General features: G+C 46.3%; 1 protein-coding gene across 2 annotated transcripts in view; it reads right to left on the bottom strand.

Annotated features, from left to right (window-relative positions):
- The window catches only part of PCSK2 (proprotein convertase subtilisin/kexin type 2), a 177,179-nt gene that overhangs the window by 19,917 nt on the left and 138,165 nt on the right, over positions 1 to 19,097 (bottom strand). For both annotated transcript variants that reach the window (XM_016212025.2, XM_087818587.1), the window contains 2 exons: positions 8,160 to 8,248; positions 942 to 1,117 (listed from right to left, as the gene is read on the bottom strand). In XM_016212025.2, coding sequence (XP_016067511.2) covers positions 942 to 1,117; positions 8,160 to 8,248 — 265 coding nt within the window. The remainder of the gene's footprint in view (positions 1 to 941; positions 1,118 to 8,159; positions 8,249 to 19,097) is intronic.

The following is a 19,097-nucleotide window of genomic DNA, read 5'->3' as shown; positions in this document are numbered from 1 at the left end:
AAAAGGACCACACCGCCTCGTGGGTGCAACGGCCCCCAAGGGGAGCAATTCCAAACTCAGCACATTGCAAGAACACGTGAAAACAAAACACAGCATTTGGGTGATTCAAGTCCTGAGCCTTCCAGCCAGGCCCAGGAGGGTGGAGCAGAGACAGGCTTCCCCACTGGGCGTCTGAATTCCTGATCCACAGAATCCACAGAACCCACAGAACCCACAGAATCCACAGACTCCACAGAACCCACAGAACCCACAGAGCCCACAGAACCCACAGACTCCACAGAACCCACAGAGCCCACAGAGCCCACAGAACCCACAGAATCCACAGAACCCACAGACTCCACAGGACCCACAGAACCCACAGAACCCACAGAACCCACAAGCCCAGCGACACACCGTGCTGGCCGCCCCCACCTCGTGGGGCTGTGGGCTAAGCTTCCGCGGTGACCAGGGCCAGCCCGACCCTCGGGGGCATGTCCCAGTCCCGAGCGGCCTGCGCTTCTGTCTCATTTACACCTGCCAACGACCCCAGGAGGAACCGACGGCTCATCACCGTTCATCATCAGCCGAGGAAACCGAGGCACAGTGAGGTCGAGTCCCTCGCGGACAGACGCTCAGACACTGGGCGGCGCAACCGGGACCCGATGGCCGGCCTGTGTGGCACCCCGGCCCCGGACCCGCACCGGGTTTGCGCGCGGCCACGACCGCCCCTTGCTGCGGGCGCCGGCGCGGGGCAGGGCCCCCCTCTGCCCCCCTCTTTCCAGGGGCCCCGCCCCCCTGTCCCGCACAGGCGCCCCCTTTCGGCCCGTTTCCGCAGGCGCGAGCTGCCCGCAGGTGTGCCCCCCGCCCCCTCCCCCCCCGTCCGTCCTCTCCCCCCCTCCCCCCTCCCCCCTCCGGCCCCCGCCCCCCCCCCGGCCCCCGCCCGCGGCGCGGGAAGGCCCCACCTTGTTCACGCCGTCGGCCATGGCCTGCAGCGTCAGCTCCCGCGGCCCGTCCACCGTCTTGCCGTTGTCCGTGGGGCCCCAGCTGGCGCTGTAGATGTCGATGCGCTGGGGCATGTGGCTGATGGAGGAGGCCTCGATGATGTCCGTCATGAACGGCTGGTCCAGCATGCGGATCCCTGCGGTGGGGGCAGGAGACACGGGCCTTGGTCCCCAGGTCGCAGGGGACACGGGGGGGGCAGGGCTCAGGAGCCCAAGCTGGGGGTGGTGTGTGGGCTACACCTTCAGAGACTCAAGAGGGGGGCACAGGCGGGCCGCCCATCCCTTCTTAGCCCCACCCCCACCTTTCCTCGTGCAGCTGCTGGAGGACACTCTGATCCCCCAGCGCACTTTCCTAGGGGTCCCCGTGGGGGAGCCCACCTTGGCTGGACATTGCTTGATAGGCCTGCTTCTGAGTGGAAGGTCAGCCCAGAGACCGGGTGTGGACCGAGGAGAAAGAAAGCTACCGTGCAGGACAGTGAGGGGGAGGCGATGGGTGGGAGAGAGTAGATTAAGGAGAAATCCCAGAGGGCAGAGGGCACAGGGCACAGGGCACAGGGCAGACTGGGCAGGGACAGTATAGGTCAGTGCGGGGTCAGGAAGAGAGGACCTCTCAGTTGCATTGTATCTGCGAAGGGCCTTTGGGGACAGGACTGTTGCATGGCTTACTCTAAAATACACTAGCAATGGGGTGCGTGGTACAATCCCCCCCCTCCCCCGTGGCATCTTTGTAAAGCTGCTGTTACTCCCTGGTGCCTTGTGGGAGCAACTTCTTGCTGGGCAGCTGAGAAGGAGCAGAGTGCTGCAGTCCTGGAGTGTGTGTGTGTGTGTGTGTGTGTGTGTGTGTGTGTGTGTGTGTGTAAAACCTGAACTGGGCAGAGGGACTCGGGAAGGGGGCATGCCTGTGGCCACCCGTGGTTCACATCACCCTCTGGCTGTCCATGAAAAGCCTCCCCTGGGTTAACTCAGCAGCAGCCAAGGGGATGGGCCTTCTGTCCCTCTGTCACTTAACCTCGAAACATTGCTGTTGGGAGCTGTACTGTTCTCTGCTTGATGCCCTGTTTCGTGGCAAGGAGCCTAGAATTTTAATACACCGACCCAAGTCTTTCTGTCCACTTTTGAAATGAAGGGGCTGGGCTGCACCGTCAAAGCTTGGATGCTGACACTCCTCCCTCGTCCCCCATGGTCAAAGGACGTTCCTACACAAGCATCGCTCTCTCACGTGGCACGTGAATCAGCTTAAATTAGGACAAGTACGGCTCTTGCAGGATACGTTGAACAGACATGTCTCCTCGCTTAAGGTCTCTCTTTCCTCCTCAAGTTCCCACGGCTCACCCCCCGTGCTTCCCTGTGTCTCTCTGCCTCTTCCCTCCCCGGCTCCCTCTGTGCTGCACAGAACATCGGAGCTGGTGTGCATTAATCTTCTGGCTGTTTCAGCATCCAGGGAGGCAAGGGCGGCCACAGACTGAAAGCAAGGCTCTCATTCATATTCAGGGGCCAGGCGCCCGACATTCTTTTAATCTCGTTAAGCTCGGGAAGAGTGAGGCATGCATTAATTGAATGAGACACAGCATTAATTTTTGCAAGCGACTGCACCATTAGCAGCCAAGACATAGGCTCAGGGTGACCCAAGGGTTTTTAGGGAGGGCCTCTCCTTAGTCTCTGGGTGCTCTAGGAGCTACAGGGGGATGCACACAGAGAGAGAGAGGACCCAAGAAGGCATGAGAATGAGAGGCAGAGGCAAAGAGGGAAGACCAGGCATCTAGGACTCAATGTCTTCACATTTGTAAAAATGCTCTACTGGATGATGTGATTTGGTGGTGAGGAGACACGGTGAACATCGAGCATCTATTCCCTCCGCTATCCCCACCCCCCAGGCTTGATCACCACACTGATGACCAGCAGTGGCTCTGCATCCCTACCTTTAGGCTCTGAGCCTCATGCCTGTCTGTACAACTTGCAGAGCTGCTAGCCTCTAGGGCAGCAATTTTCAACCAGTGGGCCGCAAGAATTTTTAAAACATGCAATATCTTACTATTTAGTGAGGGGCACTGACCTCCTTTCCCTTAGATTGTCAAGTAAAAAAAATGACAACAGCCAACACAACAATAGCCATCTAGCATGAATGCCCTGCCTTGAACCATAAATATATAGGTCACATAATAAAGCTGCACCTTATTGGTCACATCGCATAATAATGTTGCGCCTAATTGGTTAATTCCTGGTACCAGAAATCCTTATATACAAGTATAGGCGCCTGATTTTTAAAAAAGTCACTTTGGAGCAAAAAGGGTAGGTAATTATTATATTGTTTGTAAATATATCAACATTATTCCAATTTTTTGTCAGATTGGCAAAAAATATAATTACATTTTTTGGTGTGCTGCAGAATTTTAGTAATTAAAATTCATGTGTGCCATGAGATGAAAAAGGTTGAAAATTGCTGCTGTAGGGGCTCAGGGCCCAGGGGATTTGAGATAAATCCTTTCTGACTCTATTCCTGTTAAAAAGGTGAGCTTGTACCTGATACCAGGATATGCTACATCTGCCCACAAACCTCAGTATCTCTAATTGCCACCATTTGGGCTTATGAATATTAGTCTGCAGTGTAAGGAACAAATTCACGATGATCTAGGTTTTAAGGATCTAAAAATGTTAATTACTGTGCTAATGGGTTATTTTTATTGGTTTATTTAAAAACTCAGATAAAATATGTGTAAACCCACGGAAATGTAAGTTTTATTGGCCAAATATGTGGAAGCAATTCATTGCTGGTAGAGAAATTCCAGGTCAGTTTGACAATGGTCAAAGTGTGGTTTCCCAACTCTTCAGAATCTCAGATGAGATCAAAGGTGATCTCATCCTGAAGCCCAATGTGTACATCTATATGCTCTGGCTTAAAAGGAAGGGAGGTAAGGCCCATTCCAACTGGCCTGGCCGCACCCCGGGGCTGCTCTGAGAAGCTCTGCAGAAGTCCAGGTATGAGGCTGTGGAGCCCGCCCTCAGGCTGCTTGCTGTGCCCCTCCGCAGTTATTCTCCGCCACCTGGCCTCGTTTCGTCCCTCCCAGCACTCATTATCTGCTATTACCCAACTTATTTGTTCATTGTCAGAGTCTTCTCTTTGAGTGTCAGCTGTGTATCCCAACACCCACAGCAAGACTAGGCACATGGTAGGCACCCAGCAGCAAGGCCTTGGTCTCCTTGGAACTGATTTGATTGGAATAAAGGAACCAAAAAGGTTGTGGTTTTGATTCCTGGTCAGGGCACATACCTAAGTTGTGGGTTCGATCCCAGGTCAGGGTGTGTATGGGAGGCAACCGATCGATGTTTCTCTCTCACACAGATGTTTTATACTCTCATTTCTGTTCCCTTTATATGCCTGGACTAAGATTCTACAGCACCTCAGTTTTAGAATTTTCTTGAAGACAGATGAAGAGAGACGGACCTAGGACCCTGGAGGGACTTGGGACGTAGCCGCCAAGGCCTCGGTAACCTGTAACTGGACATCTTGAGACCGCCAGAGACGTGCAAGATCTTGATGGGCCACCAGGTGGCGCTCTACACAGCCCTAGCTCAGAAAGCTCCTGAAAGAAAGTCTCTGGGAGGGAATGCTCATTTAGAGTAATAAAAACACCCAGCCAACTTTTGTACTTGCCAACCAGAATGGACAAAATGTTCCCCTGAAATATGTACAGTGGGGAGCCCGAAATTCTGCTTCTGTTGGGATCTTGAATAACTCTAGCGCTTCCTCAGGAAGGATTCCTTTCAATTCTCCTGGGAAGCCCAGAGAACACTGGATATCCTAAAGGACACCCGACGGGCACTGCAGTGTCCTGCCCCTTGAGCAGTTAGAAAATCAGGTCGAGTGGTTACAGAGGAGCAAACCTGGGGGTTAGGGAGTGGACAAAGAGAGAAAGGTGACTGCTTTGTTGAAAATCTGTGTGGCAGGGCCTCCCACCAGCTCCCCCCTTGGTTTCTGGAATCTCAAAGCATTGCCTTGAGGGTTTCAGAAAGCAGGGGGCACGTCTTTGAGGTATCAGGCTGCATTCTGCCCGCCTGTGGGATGGGGGTTAATCAGCAGGTGAGGCAGAGGCTGTTGCGCTCTGCCTGGATCCGCTGTCCCCCTCTGAGTCTTTGTCTGGGGGGTGTTCTCTGCTTTAGGAGTTCTGAGCTCACGTGAGCTGGCAGGCTGGGCAGGCCAGGAGCCTTCCTCACCAATGAGGGATAGGAGTGAATAAACTCCCAGCATCCTCACCGGGGTGGTGGTGGGGGGTGTGTGTGCATTTCCCCCAGATTCTTATTGTTGACACTATTGCAGATGTCCCCCATTCCCCTGACTTGCCCACCTCCACCCAGCCCTCGCCCCCCCCCCCACCTTCACCACCCTGTTGTCTGTATTCATGGGTTATGCATATGCGTTCTTTGGCTAATCTCTTCACCTTTTTATCTGGCTGGGGGGTGCATTTTTGAGGGGGGTTCCCATAGTCCCTCAGATCCAGTTTTCCATGGGAGCAACCAGCTTATCTACATACACTGTTGCTTCCTTCCCTTGGCCACCTCTCCCTCTCTCTGGTTTCCTGGGATCACCTTCCGAATAAACTCCTTGCACTTGTAGGGAAGCAAAATTTGCTATCCCAAAATGTGTCTGTCTGGCATGAGGATTATTTTATTTTTAAGAAACAAAGACTCAAGAAGAACCTTTGATTGGTCAGCACCAGGGCAGGTGGTCACTGGTCAATGTAGCTGGACCTGGTGTTACCCACATGGTTTTGCTGCTTTTCTGGGCCTGGAGCTGAAATACAACTGAGGCTTAGGGTGCCCTTTCAGGGTCGTGGTCTCCACTGATTGGCACCCTGAAAGGGCACACCTGGAAAAGCTGATGAATATTCTATTGAACCTTCCTCTAAGACCTCCCCTAAACTCCCAGCCTTTAAAAACCCTTAAAACTAAGGTCCTGGGAGCACGCCTATGCCTTTCCCTCCCCCTCTGCTTCCGTCTCAGGTGCATATCTCCAAAAGTCTGAGGGACCCCATGAGACTTGCCACCAGGGGAGCAATGGGCAGTGGCAGCTCGTCCCAGGCTTACCTCTGCACTTGTCTCCAAGGCCTGCTTCTTCTACCCTAGGCCCGCCCTTGTTTCACTATCCCCAGCTTTAATAAACATACTCTCAAAAATCAAACAACCACACATACAAAAAGAACCTTTGTCGTCCCCTTTAGTGCCTAAAATAATTTCGACAGAGAGAGCTATCCTGCTGGATAACTACAGTGTAATATGAACTAGGTGTGGCAGGGCCTAGAGATTAGAGTCTGCTCTGTCTCCCATTGTCTCCACAGGCCCAGCAAACTTTGTTTACCAAACATTTGCTTTTCCATCTCCCTGTGAATTGCCTTCTTCCCCTTCAAAGTCCCGAAACACTACCCACTTCTCCCTAGCTCAAGATGGCATATAAGCCTCAACTGCCCTATATGTCCTTGGGCCCTATATTCTTCTGGAACCCCGTACATATGTACATCAGTAAGCTGGACTATTTTCTCCTGTTAATCTGTCTCATGTCAATTAAATTCTTAGATCAGCCAGAAGAACTTAGAAGAGTAGAAGAATATTCTTCCTCCCTCATGTATTCAAGTTTTTGTCTCTGGTTTTGCTTTTAGGTAATTCAAATGGAGAGGAGAGCAAGAGAATCAGGTACATTTTGATGTTTTCAGAATTCAGGTAATAGAGAAAAAAAGACAGAAGCAGCAGATGGGGAAAGGAACCCCAATAAACCTACAAAGCACCTTGAGCTGCTCTCTTAGTTTTTGCAGACAGTAGTTCTAAGAATCCCGTGTTCAAAAAACCAGTTGATTTGGCTTTCTAGAGCCTTCGAAACTGTTTTGAACATAATCACCGTGAGAAATTCGGGTCTGAATTTTTCAGTTGCCTCCAGTTCTGTCTTGTGAATAGAGAACCCACCTCGCCTCAGCTACTGTAACCCAAGGTACCAGCCTAGCTTATAAAATATTAATTGGGTGATATCCTTTCCCCTGATCTCATAATGGCTCCTGACATTTTTAATGCTAGCATTTTGGATGCACACAAAGTAAAGAGAGCCGAAACCCGAGGGGCAGAGCCTCCTGTTTACATTTCAGAACCTGCCAGACACATTCTTTTGTGAAATTCAGCACCTAACTCAGGCAAGCCTCTCAGCGAACTGTGTTGAAAGAGGCTAATGGTGGGTTTGTACAAGTTGCTTTTGCTTTATTCGGGTCCCCAGAAATGCAAGTGTCAGCACAAAGTGTGTTTATGGTTCCATTAAATAGCCAGGAGAAATATCAAGGCAGTTGTAAAAAAAGAAAACCAAGGTTGGGCGAGTCAGCCTAAATAAATTAAGATCCAATTTGATGCTGAACTCGGAGTGAGCCAGGATGGCTCCATCCTCCAGCATCTGGTTGAACGATTAGGAACCCTGCTCTTTCATCTTTTCTCCCTCTCTTTTTTTTGGGGTGGAGGAAGGTTTTGGTTTCTAAATTTCTAGTGACTTGCCACCCTCATTTCTAAAGCCTCCTGTAAAGATGAAATTGTTAAATATCCTTCCTGTGGAACTTAGTAAAAGGCTCCAGGTAGAATATATTTCCTTAAAGATGAGATGCATTGTGCAAACACAAAAAACAAACAAACAAAAAAACCATTTTGAAGATTCTGAGTATGTTTATAATAACTTATACACATCTCCTTATATTCTACAGTCTTTGTTTGAGTCTCATTAAAATGTTTTGGATAATGACATGAAAGAGTACAGACAATACAATTCCATGTATATAAACTGGCAACGGCCAATGTTTGCTGCTCGGAATCAGGATTTGTGATTGTGCTCGTGGGGACACAAGGACGGCTTTGAGGGTACTGGTAATGCTTTGTTTCTTGGTCAGTTTGTAAAAATTCATTGAGCTATATGTTTGTGATCTGTGCACTTCCCTGGATTTATATTACACTTAAATAAAAATTTAAACGTTTATTAATATTGCCACGTAGGTTAAAATAAAAATATATTTTTTTTCACTCTTGTTAAATCTACGAGTCTCAGGTCTCCTGCCACAGTGGGAGTTTTTGCCAGGCCCTGGCCAGCCTGGAGACTAGCCTGTGATGGGTTTGGGGCTGGCTGCCTGGAACAAGGCCTGCTGCTTGGCAGGGACAGCTTACCTGCGACCTTGGAGTTGTATGCCACTCCGACCCCACAGATATTATTGTTGGCTGCGGCAGAAACTTCCCCTGCACATCGGGTCCCGTGGCTGTGAAGAAAAATAAAGACAGCTATGAGATACAGAAAAGGCTCAGGAAGAGGTTCCTTAAATTCTGTCAATGGGAAGCAGTTGGGTTCTTTTGAACGGCTCAGTTAGCCGGAGGCCAGCGCTTGGCCCACCCGGTTTCCCTCTGTGTATCCCAGCACCCCTTTTCTTCCCCCCCCCCAGCTCTTCACCTTGGCTTATTTCTACCAAAAGAGGCTTCTCAGAACATTTCAACCTTGAAATTTGATCTTTACTTTAAAATTCAAAGTACCTTCCTGCACAAGACATACTTAGAGGCCTCCAGTAAAAAAGAAACAATATAAGGCAGGTGTTTGCTGGTTGGAAGAGCCCTGATTTTTTCTGAAGCACTAGAATTGTGGGCTGGTGCTTAGTTTCAAGGCTGGCCGTCCATTGGGGGTAACGCTGCCTGTCAGTTATAGGATAACGGTTCCTTACGTTTTTGGATCATAGACCCTTCTGAGGATGTATTGAATGCTATAAATTCCCACTTTCCTCCAGGGATTAAAAAAGAGACATTGGCAGCATTCTGCATACAGTTTCAAGGGGTCCGCGGAGCCTTGGAGGCTGACCAGATTAAGGACCCCAGGCATTTATTAATCTTTCTGAGGTTTGCCCGGCTTTATAATTCTGAGCGAGGTCTTCCCAGGGCTCACGTTCTAGAATGTCCCTTTTGCTTGCTCTCTTTTCCCTTATTCCATGGGTTCCAAATAGTTCTTTCCCCCTATATGTATTCCCCTCTTCTTGAATTGGCCTGGTGACTTGGGCTGACCCATGAAATGCGGTGGAAGGATGATGAACCACTTCTTAAGAGGCCTTGAAGCCCTGGCCGGCGTGGCTCAGTTGGTTGGGCATCAGGCCATGCATCAAAAAGTTGAAGGTTTGATTCCCAGTCAGGGCACATGCCTGGGTTTTGGGCTCGATCCCCTGTAGGGGGCATGCAGGGGGCAGTAGATTGATGTTCGCTTTCACATCGGTGTTTTTCTATCCCTCTCCATCTCCCTCCTCTCTCTCTAAAATATATATATATATTTTAAGCTTTTTCTTTTTTAAAAATATATCTTTATTGATCTCAGACAGAGGAAAGGAGAGGGAGAGAGAGAGAGAGAAACATCAATGATGAGAGTCACTGATCAGCTAATCTGCAACCTGGGCATGTGCCCTGTCCGGGAATCAAACCCTGATGGCCTGGATCCTAGGTCGATGCTCAACCGTTGAGCCACGCCCGGCCAGGCTCTAAAATATATTTTTAAAAAGGCCTGGCAGCTTTGGCTTCCATCAGCTGGTGCCAGGTGCCACATAGAGGAGCCTGAGCTAGCCCACAAATGGGCGAGGGCAGGTGGAGAGAGAGGCCCAGCGACCTCCAAGGTTCCAATAGCTCGGATGAGATGCCGGCCTGTGAGGGGAGCCTCCTCCCTCCTCCAGACCATCCACATCACCCCAGGCCACAGCTAGCGGAGAGAGACAGGCTGTCCCTGCCAGGTTACAGGACTGTGAGCAAATAAATGTTTGTTCTTTTTTAAGCCGCTAAGTTTTGGAGTAGTTTGTTAAGTGGCAATAGAGAACTGAAACAAGCATGAACTCTTGTCAGTCAGAATGCCGAGTTTAAATCCTAAACAGCATTCAAGATGTGGAAGTCATCTGAGACTCCCAGTCCTGACCCTGAAAAGCCCATTTTAATGGTCCGTGAAGCAGCTAAGGGATTAAACGGTCACATTACCGAGTCTGCCGGAACAGTGTGCACCTGCCTGCTGAAGGGCAGGGTGGGGAGGGCTGGCTTTTCCACTCACTACTCAGACTGTGGCGCATGGTAAGGAAATGTGGGTGCAGGGGCTGACTGGCCACGCGGCCCTAGGAAGCTTTGATTTCTGCGACATCCTTTTGGGGCAAGTAAAGCTATTGCACGAGCCCCTAAAAAAAAGTATACATATGGCCCAGTCAGCGTGGCTCAGCGGTTGAGCGTCGACCTAGGATCCAGGAGATTGTGGTTTGATTCCCAGTCAGGGCACAGGCCCAGGTCGAGGGCTTGATCCCCAGCAGGGGGCTTGCAGGAGGCAGCCGATCAATGACTCTCATCATTGATGTTTCTCTCTCTCTCTCCTCCCTCCTCTCTCTGGAATCAATAAAAATATATTTTTAAAAAGTATGTATATACACACACATGCACACACACAAATGTACACACACACACACATTTTCTTTGTACGAGTAAAAGTAAATCCTGCCTCCATAAAGGCTACCTGTCTCCTGGGCTCCAAATTCCCTTTGAAACAGGAATAAAATCTGTATATTGTGTCCAAGTAAACCCCGAAGTTACTCTAGAAGTCGGCCCTTGTGGTGATGGGTCTGTGAAAACGTATAGTGCTGAGCAAACCGCTCTCTCCTGGTCTAAGTTTTCTGTCAACCACACTGTGTCCTTGAGGAGGTGCTTGGTTATGAAGGAGTTTTGTGGGAGAGCGTCGTGGATGTGGCTTTCGTGGCTACTGCCTTCTTATTCCAAGTGCTGAGGCAACTGATCACTAAAGTGTTGAAAAACAGCATGAATGCATACACGTGTATTTATATACGTATAATGATATGTAATAACCCTTTGTATTGATTCATATATATAACTTTAAATGTATGTATTTAAGTATATGCTTATAATTATATCTACCTATATAGTCATAATTATATACTTATATATTTATATGTAATATATGCCTATACATTATCATAAAGTATACATATGCTTCATATATGTGCATATTTAAAAAATGGAACTTTCAATGGGGAAAAAGAAGGGGGGATATCTGTAATACTTTCAACAATAGAAATAAAAAAATAAATTTTATGAATTTCAAAAAAAAGAACTTTACTGGGTACTGATTAAATGTGACTTGCTTGCCTGCTGTTTGGCTCATGCTGAACAAATAATTTGTAAACAAAAGTTTAGAAATCAGTGTCATTATTTAATAATCAGCCCTGTCAAGGTCGCCTTTCTGAGCCCTGAAATGTGCAGTCAGGCCTTGCCCGGGCCAGTCAATACTTTCACGAACACCTGTGAAGAGCACGGAGGTGCTGATGGAGGCCGTCTTGTGTGCGGATCCTGCTCTAGGGGACTCAGGAGCTAGAAGGCCCAGCAGCCATCTGCCACTTACAGGGCGCTCATTCATCACCAGGTACTGAGCTCAGCACTTTTCTTGCCTCACCTGCCTTAATCCTCACAGGAGAACTACCAATAGGTACTGCTCCATTTCACAGATGTCTAAGTTGACTCTCAGAGGTGCTGGCTCCAAGTGCCCAGCCAGAAGGTGGCTGAGCCAGGTCTGACACCAAAGCTCAACTGCTAAACCACCTCGCTACCCTCCCACATGGTGATAAGCTTGTCTCTGCCATAAAACTCCTTACTAATGGCTGGAAGACAAATGCATGTGAGCTGGCCTGAGCAAGGGAAAGACACGGAATGCTTCCTTATCTTTAATTTTGGCCTCTAAGTGGGCAGATGAATGTTGTGGGCTCTCTAGAGGAACATATGGGAAGAAACATTTCATTGCTAAATTAGGCGACACTAATTAATTATAAGCAACTAGTGGAGGCTTCCTATAATTGCTCATGACACCATCTTTCCACATTCCTGGGCCTTTGTAAGCTCTGCTCCCACTGCCTCGAATGCTTTCCCCTCAATCCTGCCTTCCTGATTTCTCAGGCAAATGTGCTTGCTCCCTGAATGTCAGAAAAATATTTTTCCAAATCCATTTTTATTTGGTCCCTTTGCTTTCTTAAAACATTCAGTAGCTCCCTCTCACCTCTACAGTAAAACATAAGCCTGTCAGAAGTGGAAATACCTGCAGGGGGTGAGGGACACACATGGTTGCTTGATTGGCCTCCTTCTAACGAAGGTCAGTGGGAGGCAAGTGACAGGAGTTGTGGGCGTGTTGCATTGCTACCCTCCCGGGTCCATGTCCTTGGCAATGTGATTTTCTTGCTCTTCCCACAAAGACTGGAGCGTATTTCTCTCTTCCTTGAACCAGGCTGGCCGTGGGACTTGTTTCAGCCAAAAGCACATGGTGGAAATTGTGAGCTTGGACGTCAAGAGGACTTGCAGTTTCTCCTTCTTCTTGAAACCCTGCCCAGGCACCATGCGGGCAAGTCCAGGATTCCCTATTGGATGATGAAAGACATGCAACCCTTCGGGCCTGTCTCCTCGGCTGATAGCCAACCGTCCTCCAGACATGTGAGAGAGGCTGTCCTAAACCAGCGAGCCCCAGGCCAACCTGCCAGCTGACCATGGACACATGGGTGAGCCCAGCCACGGAGCTGAGTCTAGTCCAGGTCAACAGAACTGACTAGTTGACCTACAGACTTGTGAGCAATTGTCAGTGCTTATTGTTTCAAGCTACTACGTTTTGGGATGATTGTTATGTGGCATTATTTGACAATGGATAACTGGGGGCTCACACCTGGACATTCATGGCTGTCCTGGAGCTTCCCCAAAGAGGTGCAGTTGCTGCGAAGATATCCAAGTGGAAACCTGAGGCCCTGCCCCTGCCCTTGCCCCTGGGGATCTCCAGCGAGAGAATGCAGGCACACCCCTTCTTTCCACGCTGCTGGCCTTCCACTAGAGTGATGGGTCATCTGGCTTATCCTTCCCAGCCCCAAAGCATGCTTTCCTACATGTGCCCCATTCAAGTCATAGAGTAAGATATATCGAGCAGTGTGACCAGGATGAGTATCATCTGTCGACCTACTAAGGGCCAGGCACTGTGCTGAGAGTGTTGCATGCATAATTTTATCTAATCCTTACAGCAGACTATTACTATTCTCATTTTAAAGAAGAGGGAGTTGAGGCATAGAGATATGAAGTCACTTCTCATTGGGAGGAAGAACCAAAATTCAGACTCAAGTCTGCTGCTTCCAAACCCCTTCTCTTAACCATGACCCTTGACTATCATCTACTCTTGACTATCAGAAACGTGCAAATAAATAAAAAGTGTGGTGGTTAATTTTATGTGTCAACTTGGCTGGGCCAGGCGCTGCTCAGATATTTGGTCAAACATTATTCTGGGTGTTTCTGTGAGGGTGTTTGGGATGAGATTAACATTTAAATGGATGGAACTTGAGCAAAGCAACATATATAATTCTGTGCACGACCCGTCAAGGCATCCTAGATAGCCTCAAGACCAAAGGAATCTGTAATTCAGGGCACATTCATGGTTTTATATGGATACAGATTTTTAAAAGAAACAAACAGATAGAGATGCAATTGAAGCCCTCCCCGAAACCAGTATGCCTCAGAGCTGACCACTGCACTCAGTTTGACAGTCGGAACACTCATCTGTGCATGCTTTTATGTAATTACCTTATAGTCAGGTATGCATATAAATGTTTCATAGTATACACTCTCCCTAAAATTTGCTTTATCCATTTGTATTTTTGAGGTTTATTTATGAATTCTGGCTCATTTGTTTTTAGTGCCGTGCAGTAGTTCATTTATACAAATGCTGAAATTGACTTAGTCATATTTCTGATGTTGCCATATAGGTTGTTTGCAATTTGCTTGCTATTACAATTTGAAGAAAACATTCTTGTATATTATTTCCTTGGGCACATGTGGAGAGGTTCTCTGGGGTATGTGTGCGGTGGTGAACACAGGTTTATGGACATACACTGCCTCCTGCAGGGCGGGAGAGTCCCTGCTGCTCACACATCCTTGCCAACATTTAGTATCAGCAAAATTTTATCATTTTGCAAGTTCAGTTGGTGTGAAATGGTATCTCGTTGGTTCAGTTGGTATTTCCCCTCATTACTAGGGAGGATGAGCATCTTCTCGCATGTTCTCTTGTGCGAATTAGCTGTGCATAACTTCTGTCCATTTTTCTATGATATTTTCTCTTTGATTTGTAGCCATTCTTTATATATTTTGACACTTAATCCTGTTTTTCCCTAAAATTTGGGCATTAAGTCGCACATATCTTCTCTTAGTCTGTGGCTTGTCTTTCAACTTTGTTCATTGTGACTTTTGTTGAAGAAGATGTTTGATTTTAACGTAGTCAGGTTTATCAATCTTTTCAGTTTTCTTGGGGTTTAGTGATTTAAGAAATCCATCCCTGTCTTAGGATCATAAAGATATTTCTCTACATTTTAATTCTAAAATATTTCTATGCATTTAGGTCTTAATTATCCTGGATTTTGTTTATGCTCAGGATGTGAGGCAGACACCTATTTATGAACAACTAGCCCTATTTATTAAATATCATCACACCATCCTTTCGTTATTGTTTTTATTGCCATCTTGATTATGTTTAAGCTTCTTTTTATAGAGGGTGAAGGGGTCTCCTCCTGGGCTTTCTATTCTGTTTCTTTGACCGTTTTTCCTCTCCCCGTGCTAACCCTGCTCTCTCATATTTGTTATGGTTTTATAATGTTTTGGTGTCTGGCAGGCAAAGTTCCACACCTTGATGTTGTTGGTCTCCCTTCCTCCTCCACCTGCTCCCCTTCTCTTGTCTTCTTTTTCTGTTCCTGGCTCTTTGCTTTTCTGTATCAATTTTAGGATCCTTTTGTTTAATTTCACAGAAAAAATGCTATTTAGAGTTTAACTGAAGTTGCATTGCATTAATAGGTGAACTTGACATCTTGATGTCGTTACATCTTTTTATCCATGAACTTAGTACATCACTCCATTCATCCGGGACTTTTTAAAATGCGTTTTCTAAGTTTTAGAATTTTCTCCTTAATGATCGCACATGTCTTTTCTTAGACTTATCATTATTTCATTGGCCATGAGATGTGGCATACTGTCAGATAAAAGAGACGATAGGTAGCATTCTTATTTTGTCCCAGCACTAGCGAGTGTGCCATCGAATTTCGGCACTAAGAATAATATTTGCTGTAGGTTGTTGACAGTGTTATCTACAACTAATAAATTACCTACCCAACTGCACCCAGGCTAGATTTTATCCCATTTATTGAGATTTTATTCCAGAGGCTGTATTTTTCAATCGCAATTGGTTCTTTTTCATATTCATGTTTATTTTTGCTTGCGTTTCCCACATCATTGATTTATTTTTTAAACAGGTGTTATTCGCGCACTTATCATTCTGAGCAAATGTGCAAATAAAAAGCATGATGGTTGATTTTATGTTTCAACTTGGCTGGGCCATGGGCTACTTAAATATTTGGGCAAACATTATTCTGGCTGTTACTGTGAGGGTGCTTTAAACATAATTTATTTCAAAGTCTTTTTAAAGACTCCATAAAATTAATTTCACCTGGTATAAATTCATGCCCTGTTTTTTATTTTGTTGGATGGGTGTGTTTTTTTCCAGATATTTTTGAATTTTGGTTTGCAGGCTAATGTCGAGTTGGAGATCCACCCCCCACTCCTCCCCCCCTTTTTCTCTCTCTTCTGTTAGCCTCCACTCCTGGACGCTGGTCCTTTGGTTGTCTTAATTGATTCCTTAGTTCTGTATCCACAGCCACCGACTATACTGGTGTTTCAGGGCTCCAGATTCACAGAGATATTGGGAGTAACACAGATTCATTCAGCAAGTTAGTGGGCACCTTGGCCAGGCTCATGGGCACCTAGTCTTCAGCCTCCTTAGGCCTACAGATTCTCAGATAACCAAAGTTCCTCAGTGGCCAGCTGCAGTCTTTTCAGTCATGTCTCTGCTGAAAGATGCTTCGGTGTTGGACATATTGGAGCTGAGATGCAGGCATTACCCAGCTAGTTTGTCATCAACCATGTGTGCTGGCTAACGTCCAATGAGTAAGACTTTAGGGTTTCAAGAGTCCTGGTTAAATAGGAGGTGCAGCTGCTTTTGGGGGAAACCCCAGGTGTGCTGGCAGGCACCCAGTGCTTTCAGGAGAAAAGAGGCTCTAGTTTCCTGAGGCTAGATGCTAGGCTTTTCAGTTTCCCCAATAGATCAAGCGTGTCTCATGCATACATGCTGTCTCTGGATATCATTCCTCTTTCAATCAGCAATGCAGAAACACAGGCACCAGATTCTTGCCATAAACTTTAACCCTGAGTTGACCGTTACCTAGTTTCTGTCAAAAGCTCAAATGAGAGAATGGATGTCTGAGAAAAATGGGCCGATGGCTGGGCCATCCATTAACTCCTTTGGCATAAGTTCTCCCCATTTTCTACGTAAAGAAACTTTGACTCAGTTCCTTAGAAATCCCTTCACTGAATTTCACAATTATATTTGCTGCCATTTGGGGGTGCCGACCATGTGCCATGCCCTGGACCAAGTGCTGGGCATACAAGTCTCTAGTCCTTCATATGAATTTTCAAGGTGGAGTTTTACTCCCATTTTACAGAGAGGAGAAACTGATTCAGGGATCACTTATTTCATACCAAGTAATTAACACAACACTACATCTGTTCATCATAATCTGCTATATTTTCCTCTCTTCAGAAAAGAATTATTGCCACCCGAGGGCCATAAAATCCCCATATGCGGCACGCATAATACTAGTTTCCGAAGTAGAAATGGTTATGACAACATGCAGATGATTCTTTTATAATTGACATAATTCTCTCCATAAGCCCCAAATCTGTGTTATGTCTATTTCTTCCAGCTGAAGGGAAACCTTAAGTAACGAAGACTTGTCTAATCCAGGTAGGAGACTAGAAATAAAATCAGAAAACCCTTTTGTGTTGTTTTCCCAGTGACCCAGAATAGCTAACAAAATTAACCCCTGTTGTATTTCACCGCGCTCTGGTTTGGATGCAGGGAGGGTTTATTGCTACAGCAGCCTTCGAGCAAATGTCGGCTTCTGAGATACCATGTTCTCCGATTATCTGTGGGTTCACTTGCCGTGGTTTTAGTTACCCCAGGTCACCTGCAGTCGAAAATATTAAATGGAAGATTCCAGAAAAAACAGTTTCTAAGTTTTAAACCGCATGCAGGTCTGCAATCTCTCGCCGTCTTCCTCCATCCCGCCCTGAAGTGGCCCCTCCGTTGTCCCGCGTAGCTGTCTCGGTTAGCAGGTCGCCTGTTGAGGTCCCACAGTGCTTGTGTTCAAGTCTCCTTCGCTTTACTTAATGATGCCACATTCACATGGCTTTTCTTACACCATAGTTATAATTTCCTATCTTATTATTAGTTATCGGTGTTAATCTCCGTACTGTGCCTAATTTAGAGGTTATACTTTATCACAGGTATGTATGTATAGGAAAAAACCTAGTATCTATAGGGTTCAGTACTATCCATGGTTTCAGCATCCATCCATTGGGGGTCTTGGAATGTATACCCTGTGGATAAGGAGGGCTACTGTATTCTCAAAGCTCACATGAAAGAAGAGGCTCTATTAGGCCTGCGAAAGCAGTTTGAATTTTATTATCCAGGAGGTGATTTCCGAATTGTCTATAAAGGCAGAAGGGAAAGATGTTTGTCTATTTCGCAACCATTAAGTGTCACCAGGGTAAAGTATCCGTTTCCAACAGTGTGCAAATAGCCAACCAGAGAGGGCTATTTTCCTCACATGCTCTTCTTTGGCTTGTCACATAGAGTTCTTCAAAATGAAATATGATTTTTAATAAGGAAAAAAAGTTAATCAGAAAAAATCTTTATTATTTGAAGGTTTAATGCTATCAATCAGGTGAACTTACATCGAGATAAATGTCCCTGGCCATCCATTTTTCCTTCCTCTTTCCACCCATTTTGGTTGCTTTAGTAATAAATGTCTTCTCTCTTCCTGAATTTATAGTAAGTTTCTGCGGCCAGGAACTGCATCTAATCCAGAATCTCTTACTCTTTAGGGCTTAATAGATAGAGCATGCTGCACCCTGTGATGTTCCCTAAATATTGCCGATGGCAGGGATGACATTTCAGTGGTGAATGCTTGTCAAGGAAATGTTATGCAAGAGGGACTTTTATGGACAGTGGCACAGTAATGAATTATAGATCTGCAATGCATCATCGAACATTGACCTAAAACCAAGCAATGCTGGAAGATTATTGACAAAGCAAAGGCTGCAAAACTTGGAAGAAGCAGGCAGCTCTAACTTGGACAGATGTCAAGGCCACTCGACATCTCAGCACAGCTGCGAAGGTGTGCCATCCCTCTGTCGACCAGCCAATCAATATTTGTTGAATGCCAGCAAGGAAAAAAATGGAACACTAGATCCTGAGACCTCACAGCAAATCAGTTATACAAGTTTTTCACATTGTTGGTGCTCATTAAATGTATATTATTTTCTATCTTTTTACAATTTGGGTTATTATTACTGTTATTATTTTGGTTGACCATCTGTATTTCTCTGATTGGAAACTAGGAGGAAATGATACTCCTTTTGCAAATTTCTCAACTGTTTCAAATATATCCCCAGAGCTCAGATACTGCGTTTAATTATTAAGTGACTCACAGTAGAATGAATACACTTGCTCTGCTTAAAAAGGAATAATCTTATAAAATCGAATTAAGCACAGGGCAAGAAATTCTAATATACATATCCACTAAAAGCAGTTCTGCATATATATGAAGTTTGCTTTCATAGAGTTCTTGGTTTGGAGTTTTAAATATGTTCTTAAATAAATATACACTTGAGGGAAAACAAGTTAACAAAATACAGAGGGGACAATATGAGGGTTTAGAATATCAGGGAAGCTCAGGAGAGACACACTGACCTTGAACTTGATTTCCCAACCAAGGGAAACATTTTATTTGCTTGCTCGAGAGAGCCCCTTACAGTGCATTCTCTTTTCTACTTTTCACAGCGATGAGAACCCTGCTTTTCCTGGGCAGCGACTGCTCCTGAGTCCTCACCGGCCTCTGTGGCCGGGGTGTGACTGGACTGGCAACAGCAGCAAGCCCATCACCGGTGAGCATCAGCTAGCCCTGGATCAGG

The sequence above is a fragment of the Miniopterus natalensis genome, chromosome 7 (assembly GCF_054644295.1).
Source record: "Miniopterus natalensis isolate mMinNat1 chromosome 7, mMinNat1.hap1, whole genome shotgun sequence".
Taxonomy (NCBI): Eukaryota; Metazoa; Chordata; class Mammalia; order Chiroptera; family Miniopteridae; genus Miniopterus; species Miniopterus natalensis.
Note: the sequence above shows the minus strand (reverse complement) of the source record. Positions and strands in the feature narration are given on the sequence as shown.